This window comes from Corella eumyota, chromosome 6, assembly GCF_963082875.1.
Source record: "Corella eumyota chromosome 6, kaCorEumy4.1, whole genome shotgun sequence".
In the NCBI taxonomy this organism is placed as follows: Eukaryota; Metazoa; Chordata; class Ascidiacea; order Phlebobranchia; family Corellidae; genus Corella; species Corella eumyota.
In genome coordinates, this window is record NC_137495.1 from 3,341,663 (window position 1) to 3,352,515 (window position 10,853).

Below are 10,853 nucleotides of genomic sequence, written 5' to 3' on the forward strand. Positions count from 1 at the left end.
AACGGAAATTGAAGGAACGGAAAATGAAGGAACCGGAAAATGAAGGAACGGAAAATGAAGGAACCGGAAAATGAAGGAACGGAAAATGAAGGAACCGGAAAATGAAGGAACGGAAAATGAAGGAACCGGAAAATGAAGGAACGGAAATTGAAGGAAAGTGAAAAAAGGAGAGGCGGAATTCTAAAAAAATAAAACGCAGAAATACCGTTGACTATTTATTTATATTTAAGTCAATATTATTTTAGAAATAAACGGGCATTTTATAAAAGAGGGTTAGGGTATGCTGGGGTAATAAAAATTAACTCATTATCGCTTATCAGTTCTCAAATAAATAACAGTAAACCTAAATAAACAGTCAACGGTATTTCCGCGTTTTATTTTTTTAGGATTCCGCTACTCCTTTTTTCACTTTCCTTCATTTTCCGTTCCTTCATTTTCCGGTTCCTTCATTTTCCGTTCCTTCATTTTCCGGTTTCTTCATTTTCCGTTCCTTCATTTTCCGGTTCCTTCATTTTCCGTTCCTTCATTTTCCGGTTCCTTCATTTTCCGTTCCTTCATTTTCCGTTCCTTCAATTTCCATTCCCTCAATTTCCATTCCCTCATTTTCAGTCGACCCGACAAAACTATGTTAACTTCTGTCTATACAATATTATTATTTGCACAAAAGCTGTTGCTCTTATTAATTTAGATCATATGGGTTTCTTATTCGGGTTAATAGTTATTAAAATCTGTGTATCTTAATAAATTGAAAGAAAAGATATTCTTGATAGTTCTTAGCATCAAATTTAAACCCCCAACTAGAAATGATGACCCATTTTAAGATAGGTTTTGTTTATTAAAACACCTTTTTATTGTAAGAAGCTATATTCAACCCTCTATCAAATGCAATATACCTCCTTTACCATTCTTTCAATTCGATACCAAAAATTTTGACTAAAAATTTATTATAAGCTGTACAAACAAAGACATAAAAGAAATATACTTGGCATTTGAAGGAATTGTATAGAATGCAAAATGAAATAGTTTTACAGTTTTGGCACAAATGAAATTATCGATTGCCTTTTACAATGCTTAAATACAGCTTTAACAGTTTAAGTAGAAAAATAAGAAATTATATGTGCTATTATGTTAAGTTTTATCAAGACAATTTACAGAACGTGCAAAACGAAAATGTGTTTAAAATGTTTTATATGTGTTTAAAATAGTGTGGTATTGTAATTTGCTTCATAAGCAAATTCGTCATTATGTAAAATTATTGAAAATATAAAAACATATAAAAATTGCTTCTAAAAAAGAAAAAGGTAAAATCTTTATCGCTGCCAAGGTAAAAAAGTAACAGTGACATCACAATACTCTTTAACAATGGCCTATTGTTGGTCATATAGTCAAGGCTTCCACGGTCTAGCACTGCCAGGTCTTTCAGACTTATCTAAAAAATAAAATCAAAAGTAAATTTGTTTGTAAAAATTGTTGTCACCGTATTGTATTTCAATTGTATTATATATTTACCAGTAGATTCAAATGTGGTTTGAGTTTTTGGCTTAGCATTATAGTTGTTTTCAGTAGATCCAGTATGTGGATTATATTTAAGACTATCATAAAAGTTGGCCTGCGCTGTATAACTATCAACTGAGCCATTGGTCAGTAACGGTGACCTAAAAAAATCCTTATTTCTTATACAATTTTAATAATAATGGTTTATAATTTGTTTATCAATTATAGAAAACATTAGACCCCATTTAAATTTGTTTTTGGGCACCTTAATTAGTGTTATCTTACTTGAAACTTCTTGGGATTTTCTTCAGCACTGGTGGCCTTTGTTTTAACCTGGATTCCTGAGGTGGTTTGGGTAAGTTTGTAGAAAAGTGAACGGAATTGTTCGATCTATCTGTTGAATTGTGTTCTGATGAACCAAGTGGTTCAGTATTGTTGTGGTAGGTCGGTTTCTTCATTGATGATATGCTTTCCATTGATTTACCATGTAAAGAATGGACCTAAAATATACAATAAAATTTAGTTTTTATCAATTGATGACAATGCTGAAATAATTTCTTTTTAATAATAAAAGTCGTAGTAGTTTTACTTTTGTCTTAGAAACATTCTTATTGGTTTAACCTGCTCTACTGATTACTCAGGTCTTGTTAAACTAGTCTAAGTCTTACTCCATTTTGTCTTGCAATACTCATTGGACAATGCTTTAAAGTTTCTGCATTTAAATGATGAACTTCTTCTATTAAGTAAGTTAAGTCAGGGATTGATGGAACATTGGAAAGGCAAGAATCGGATAATGCATTTCTAATAAACATGCATTCAAGTTCATTAAAAGCTATATTTTCTGGTCTATGTGTTGAAAGCTTGTATATCACAGTACTTACTTCTTTTCTGTGCCTGGTATTGAAACTATTTCCTGAGACCTTTTCTTCCATATTGCTATTACCTTTAACATTACTAATAAATACATCTTTTCTAGGACTAAATCTAAACTCTTTACAGCACTTATTGGTAGCCTTTTATAAACTGGTAAGTTGTTGTGCATGGATTTAAAATTACTTTAGTTTACCTGGGACATAACAGTGGGTTGTTTAGGTTTGTATTGAAGCCCTAAATCAGTGTTATAATCATCCTTGGCCACATTTCTTTGTAGTTTTTTCATAGTTGCTAGAACAGAGTTGAAACAATTAAGTTTAGGGAGTTTTGTATTAGCAAAAATAAGATTCTTAATTTGAAAATCTTTTATGTTACAATGCCCTTTTTCTCTATTTACAAAGGTTATATATACATATATATTGTGAAAACCTTCTTGATATGTGTCCATGTTATGATGACTTGGTTCTACCATGCTTTGTACAGAAGGATCTGAAGTTGCTAGATCACATAAACTTGTGGATTTTGGAGTTATTTGCTGCAGCTCACCTATTAAAAGAAACCGTATTAAAGATGCTATAGGCACAAAAATTTCTTACTTATCTTCTTCTGCTAAAAGAAGGCTATACTTAAATAAACAATAACTTTTAAATAAAAACAGAGTTTTAAAATTCTTTGGTGATGATCAATATTTTCAACCAACTTTTGGGTAAGGGAGGTCTGTTTCTGCTCATATTTGTAAGGTTTAAACTCGATAAATGTTGAGTAAGAGCATTAAGCTGTACAGAGGCAGAATATTGCCTTGCTGCTTGTCTCTTGGTTAACCTTTGAAGTGCATCTGCAATGGCCTCTTGGTTGGCAGCTATAAAATAACACAGAGATGGTGAATGTAAATTTAAGTGTAATCAAACATCTTATTATCTTATTGTACTTACAAGAAGGATAATGCATATTACCACCAAGCATAGAGCTGGAACTGAGAGGTTGTGTTGTTGTTGTTACACCATTTTCTATACAAAAAAAAACAAAACAATTCTAATTTACATATAAATCCTTACATAAAATAAAGCTTATATTAAATTAGCAAAAGTATCCTAATTTTTTTTATGGTTATAACTTTTCCAATACCTGTATGTTCTCTGAATACTTTAGCACTGTTGGGCCTTCGTTGTAGCATATTAGATGGTGGAGGAGGGTTTATATACTTTTCAGTTAAGTTGATGGAGGAATGGTAAGGTGATAAAGGGGGTTGGTGATGCAATGAACTAGCTGAATGGGAACGAGCAAGTTTCATGTACGATGATGTGGACTGAGGTGAACTTGTGTGGTGTGGTTTGTGGCTTACTAAAGAAAATACTAAGTCAAAAACTACCAACACAATGTTCCCATTATGTTTATTGGGCAAAATATTGCCATGTTATTAAGTTTTAATTACCAAGAAACCTGCAAATACTTTTGTAGCATCTTACATCGAATAAATATTTACACATTTTGTATTATTTAAGCCTGTTATATAATAATACCAGTGGAAGATTTTTCATCCCTCATGTAGGGACTTTTCGGCGCATCACTTTTATTGGCAAAAGCCTCCCGATGTAACCTGGTAGGGGGCGAGTTTTGATGATGTGTTGAATTGCTATTCACACTGTTTTCATGGGTCTTGTCCCCAACCTCACTGTTTTGTAGAAAAGTTTTGTTGCATTAAAAATATTAAAAAATTAAAAAGAATTTAAAAAAAAATTCTCGAGTGAAAATCCTCATGACACTTTAAGTAAAAAAATTATACAAGCTTTTCTTATATTTTTTTAGGAAAATCATAGAAATGTAAAAATTTTACCGAGCTGATAAGGATTTTGGTTTGCTTGCCCCAAGAAACACAGAAGCTGACTTATTTTTGTGTGTGTAAGTTGTCAAAACTTCTTCCAAAGTGTTCTCAGATGCTGAGCTCACAAATGATTGGAAATCAATATCTGGAATACTTTGTTTGTTTGTATTTCTATCAGGTGGCGATTTAAGGCTGAAATTATAAGAATTAAACAAAAACGTTTAATACCAAATATATGGACAAATTGAGCCTAATTATATATATTGGGATATTTTATGTCCAAATTTAATAAAAAAAGATTGCTTCAAGAAGTATTTGTATTACTTAATGTGATTTTTGGTCTCCATTTGATCTGTTTCCCGGTTGTAGATCTGGATAAAATCCCCAAGTTGCTTGGATAAAATCCGTTTGCGATCTGTCAGCATTAAACGATGGCTTGGAACCATTATTGAAAAGGGTTGGTGTAAATTACTTGCCGCTCGCTTTAAAAATCGAAGAACTAAGTCCTAAACAAAACAAGTTATTTTAGACCCAATGAAAAGTAAAGATAGTATAGTGCTTAAAGTTAGCTTTCGCCTATGCTTTTATCATTGCCTAATTTGAGATTTATTTGGTGACCTTTTAACTGCTATAGCTGTAACATTTTTTACCATTTGTTCTTCTTGTTTGGAAACAGTTTCTTGTGCATCGTTGCTATGAGATTTTGCCTCTAAGATAAGACGATGTTGTACTTTGGTTAAATATGCTGAAAATGCTTGCCTTGCTTGTACTTTGCTAAAAAACAAAATATTTAAAAATAAATAAGCCTAAAAGTGTGGATTTTTAAATGGGTTACATTAAATGTATACTAACCCAAGGTTGCCATCATTTTTTAAACTTTCTAGAACATTCTTATAGGAAATTGTTTTAGCAGTAGGCGTCTTGTACATCACAGCATTTCTACTTTTCATCGGTTGTTTACCATTGATTTTTATTTCTTCCTCACCACCCCCTGCTTCAATAAGATCGGGGGTTGTGCTAGCACTAGGATGTAAACTATTACCATTCTGTAATGCATAAGTGCTTTCAGTGGTTGAGTTAGTCTTGTACATGTATACTCTTTGTACTGGTTTAGGTTTCATATCCCCTGCCCCACGGTCATTAACATTGGTTTTTGATGAGCTACTTGTTGATGCTGTTTCAGATGAACTGGACACTTTTCTGCCAGTTGGTTGGGCCTGCTTTGAACCTGCTCGAACTGGTTTCAGTTGCTTTTTTTGGGATGATTTTGAGCTTATTACTGAGACCGATCTAACACTGCCGGCTGATGAGTGTTTTTGTGTTGATTTTGTTTTAGGTTTTACATCATTTGAACTTTCTGAGCCACTTGATTCAGAGTTGTCACTTTCCTCCGTGTCTTTTGTACTTTGTTTCGATCGAGTTGATGTTTTTATAGTTGCAGATTCCTTGTCAATACCTTGATGATAAAAAAGAAATTTAAAATGTAAAACAATGACTTTAAGGCTTATAGTAGTAAATTAAATACACCAAAATTATGCATTAAATGTGTGTATTATAGAAATATCTGTACATAAACATAAGGGTATTGTAAGTGTAACAAATGAGCATACCAATTGGTGTTTCTTTTCGTAAGGATCTTGCAGAAGTAACCTTCCTTCTTTTATTTGACTCAAGAGCAAGTAGTTTGCGTTCATATTGCATGTACCTCTGTGATATCATACTAGTCCGTGATTCATACATCTGTTAAACAAAGGAAATTTTAATACTTCAAAGATAAAACATTAATCCTTGTGTTTAGTTAGTTTAATATTCAAGGCAAAATGTCAACGAGAAAATTTTGAAGTGAGTAGTATCACCTGCTTGGAGGCTACACTTTTAATTCTAGCAACTGCCCCTGAGTAAGCTCCGTAGGTGGACTTGGAGTATTTTTTCCTACAAAAAAAATAAATAATATTTAGATCATACCATAACAATCGAGTCTGATTGTCTTTCGTAAGAAAAGCCGTATTATAATTTATAGTTCATTAATGCGGAAAGATACACATACAACCATTCACAATCTCGCATCACGAATACTTATTACAAATATATCCGAAACAGTTAAACTAATACATCACGTGATTAAGAACACGTGATAGAGATAAGGGGTAACAGATCGGCAATAGGTGTAAACACGTGATCTGAGGAATAGATAAGACCTTGGCGCAAACAACAAGATGGCGGATTCGTTACAATACTCAAATAAATTTGTCAAAGTAAATTTAGCATTCAATGTTTTTCAACAAAGTTTTAAATAACAACTTACATGTCTGGAAATAATCTTTGTGCCAACAATGAATTTAAACTTGACTTGTATTCCAAGAACGAGCCGTACATTTCCCAGGTCTCGGGTGTGGGGAATATCCTAACAAAACTTCCCCTTCTTTGATACTGTTCCTTGGCCATTTTCAGAACTGCATTTTCTTCACTAGTTAGAGTGTCGTTTAGTGAGCGAGGGCCGGCAGATACTGGTCTTTTACTTCCTTGTGTCTAGTAGTTAATTAAATTAGTTGATTACAAATATTTAAGAAAAAAATATAAAAAATTTTACTGTAACCGTTGATTTTAAATTCCTTAGAAGTTACATGTTTTACTAAAAGGTTAAAATGATAACATGACATGTAAATTAGTAAACTATATTGTTACATAATATAATAAAATTTTAAAAATCGTTCATTAGGCCTGATTAGGTCTACACCAAACATTCTTTCATACAAATTTTTTTATTTAATTGTTAAAACACTGATAAGAAAACAAGCAAAAATAATCTGAAAAGTCTTACCAAATTACTTGACATTGTATTGGTAGATTTTGCGGACATTGGTCGCTAATTAAACAAAAATTAACTAAGTTACTGATCGTTAACTAATTTAATGTAACAATTGGCATATTTACAATGTATGTTATGTAAGTAATTACTGTACGACTACATTTTTCTTAAAATGATTATGAAAAAATGATTGTTAAATCAAAATTAGAAACTGAATTGAATGTTTATGATTGGTTTTGTAGATTTTTTAACATGCAAATTTATTTGTCTTACTTTCATTGCATCTGCAGCTTTCTTCTTTTTAACCAAGGGATCAACACAATGAAAACCTATTTGAAACAAAATTATATTTTTTTAAACTGGAGCAACATTACTCAATTATACAGGTACATTAAATGATTGATCTTACCAGCTAAACTGAAAAAATCAGCTACCATGCTTGACTTTATCTTGAGGTCCAATGGTGCATCACTAAAATATTATAGAACCTTTTACATATATTAAAAAGTACAATATTTAGGATAAAAATAAATCCCTTAAATTCACCACAAAAGTACAAGTTTACCATGCTAGAGAAGGTGATAAATTTCCTTCCAAAATCCAAGGTTTTAAATTTTCATCGACTAGAATATCAAACCCATAAAGTTCTATAGAAGGAAAAAAACATTTAAAAGTCCAATTTTAATCCTAAATATTCTTCATACAAATATTCATTTGTTTACCTATACAATTTTCTCTATGAGGTACAAACATGCGACAAGCTGTAGCAATTGGAAGTTCGGCAGCAATAATCGATTTAATGATAACAGCTTCAATCTTTAACATTAACTGTGCAGTGTCTATTCCTTCTTGCTTGAGGTATCTTAGCATGGCACTCATGCTCCATTTGTTTCCATAATCTTCTACAGTTGGATCTTCACAGCTGGGTAAAATATAAAAAAATTAGGTCTTCTAGGCTAGGGTAAACTTAAGTTGGTTGTTGCAATTGTAGTTTGAATTTTAAGGAAATTGACAAGACATTTTGTTTTATTGTTTATATAAATATTAATTTTGCCATTTTTTGTAAGATATTGTTTTATTGGATATTTTGTCTAAATTATTGTGAACTATTTTAAATTTTTGATTTTTGAGGCAACATTTCACCTTTTTTATCTAATTAAATTTAAACTTAATTGGTTTAACGGAAGACTTTTAAGTATGATTGAACCAACTCGAGTAGTTGTCTAATTAGAAAGTGGTCAAGATGTAAGTACTTACCGCACATAATCGTGACTCTTTTTGTTAATAGAATAATTCGTTAAATGCATCATTTGATTCTTTATGTGCCGGTTTGTTTTCTCATATTTAACTGTTGCAAATCTAGAAGAAAAAAAATAGCATTTTATAATAAAACCATATAGAAGAATTTATCAAGCAAAGTTTATTAATTTACCTTGTTAAACCTTCTTCAAATAAATAAATAAGCAGAGGGTCATAAGATGTAATTGCAACATAAACTCTTATATCAAATTTAAAGCCATCTATTAGTAGTGGATTGCTGACATATCTACACACCATTATATTGTCTTCCAATGGAACTTGGTTGGGCTATATTACAAAAAGTTTTTTTTTAAACTTTAAAAATATTTTACAATATAAATATACAATTATTACAATTGGCAAAGTATCTATAAAAATTTAGATAAAAAAATTCAAGTATGATATTACAAGAGTATAGCCAATTATAAAAACATATTTTTGCACAATGAGATAAAAATAACTTTATAATCCTTAACATGAGTGAAACCTTAAAATTTGTTAATTCGCATATGTGATGTTAACACAACCTTAATCCCTACTTAACAGACGTAAAAGTCTTACATTATTGATAAGGTAAATTCCTCTACCCCGCGATGATGCAATTGGTTTGACAATCCACGACCCTTTCTCCTTTACATAAGCAGCTAAAATTAAAGAAGTTAAATTATATTTAGTGTATTGCTGTAATTATATTGATAAATACTTAATCTTTTTAATTATATACACCACACATGGGGTTGTGGGTTCAATCCCCACTGATCTCATGCTGTAGCGCCCTTGAGTAAGGCGCTATAAACGGTATGAACTTCTGCTGAGCCAGCAATTAATCAGCAGTATAATTATCGGGCAATTATAGTCTCTATAATATCCCAAACTGCCACAGGCAACTCGAGACTGGGTTGGAGTAACTGATGTTACTCTATGTTTAAGTCGCGCATTCGACTTTCCTACATCGAGGATAAAGATATATACAAAAAAAAAATAAATAAAACTGAAAAAAATAAGCATTAGGCAAATTTGCATAAAAACATCACAATAATTATTATAATAAATGCATTAGGAACATGTATTTTATTATCCTATTTTTTACCACAAAATTCTTGATATTCTGATGGCATAAGGTAACTTTTTGGAATAAAATCAAAATGTTTTTGTCCTTTTGTATGACCCATTCTCTCTATGTTCTTGTATAACCTGTCTTTACGGGTGATTTCATATGATCTAGACAACAAAAGCAATAAAAATAGATTACAACTAACATATAGTTAAACATGAAAACAACACCTATTTTAAAAATGACATAATGTATATTTGGTTTACTTATTGGGCTCAATTTTTTAAAAGTAAATATTTAAGACCTTGGAAAATGATTGACTTTTTGAAAATCCTGTAGATTTCTTAGCGAGAATGGTTTGAGATGGGCCCCTGTCCACATTAAGTTAAAATCTGAACTGTTTGGGTGCACCTAAAATTAAAAAATGTACTGTATATGTAGTAAAAATAATACTTACCTTTAATTCAAAAGACACCAATAGCTATGTGTCAATACATATAATCAACAAAGGTAAAATAGTATTTTATAGTAAATTGAAAATTATTCTTTTATTGATATTATATATTTGAGTACAAAGAAATGTAAATAATATTTACCTCATGAAATCCATATGCCGATAAAACCGATCTCACCAATTTACTTTCAGTTTTAACCATTTTGTAAGCAAGGTGGTACCTTTCTATAAAAAACAAATGTACCTGTGTTAATGTATTGCACAAATCAAAGTTGCAGCATCATAAAAAAACCTATGAAGCTTGTTTTATATTTAAAACTATAATTGTACCACATTACATTTAAAATTTCCTAGTTATTTCCTAGTCAATAAACAAATAAACCTACCTCCTATTGCCCTGGCTTTTTTGTCCCTAACAACACTGCAATCGGGTCTAAATATTAGCACAGGACATCTTTTTGACCCAACACCAGTCCATAACAATGATGTATTTTCACTTAAAGTAAAAGTATGTAAGAAAAAAAACTTTTATGAGGTTATAAACTTACTTTAGTCATAGCTATTTTGATATTTTTATTAAAAATAAACAATTACTTGATTTGTCGAGTTGCGATGCGTTTTTCATCTCCGTCATCACTTTCTTCAGTTGAAGTTTCGTCTGACAGCGATCCAGAATAATCTGATGTTACTTCAGACGTGTCAGGCATAATGGTTTCTTGTCAGACTGTCGGACCAATTTAAAAATTTAGTTTCATTGCAATAGACTGCCAAAAAAATTAAAAAACACACAACTACCCCTTAGATAAAAATAAAATATTTTATGAATTAAATTTCACAACGACAAAGCATGGCTGCTTGCGTAAATAATAGCAAAGACAAAAAATACAACTTAAAAATCGTTTTTGTCCATCCGAAAAATAATTTTTTAAGTTAAATTTCTCTGGTAATATAGATAAACTATATACACGTTTAAGAAGCTAGTTAATTAGTTCATTTGTCTTTTAAATGCCTTGATAATGCTTTAATGCTAAACTTTAATTTCTAATAT

General features: G+C 31.0%; 1 protein-coding gene across 1 annotated transcript; it reads right to left on the reverse strand.

The window, feature by feature from the left end:
* Positions 1-991: 991 nt before the first annotated feature.
* LOC145755996 (tubulin polyglutamylase TTLL5-like) lies at positions 992-10,592 on the reverse strand. The gene is made up of 29 exons (XM_082572214.1): positions 10,400-10,592; positions 10,192-10,301; positions 9,948-10,030; positions 9,656-9,762; positions 9,388-9,518; positions 8,859-8,941; positions 8,431-8,585; positions 8,256-8,357; positions 7,721-7,920; positions 7,564-7,645; positions 7,408-7,469; positions 7,272-7,327; positions 7,011-7,055; positions 6,495-6,718; positions 6,046-6,121; positions 5,800-5,929; positions 5,042-5,645; positions 4,840-4,963; positions 4,514-4,695; positions 4,202-4,381; positions 3,888-4,039; positions 3,493-3,708; positions 3,300-3,374; positions 3,068-3,226; positions 2,797-2,913; positions 2,561-2,658; positions 1,780-1,994; positions 1,510-1,655; positions 992-1,429 (listed from the first exon to the last, which is right to left on the reverse strand). The coding sequence occupies exons 1-29, from the start codon at positions 10,510-10,512 to the stop codon at positions 1,386-1,388; spliced, it is 4,071 nt and encodes a 1,356-aa protein (XP_082428340.1). The 5' UTR covers positions 10,513-10,592; the 3' UTR covers positions 992-1,385.
* Between the last annotated feature and the right edge of the window lie 261 nt (positions 10,593-10,853).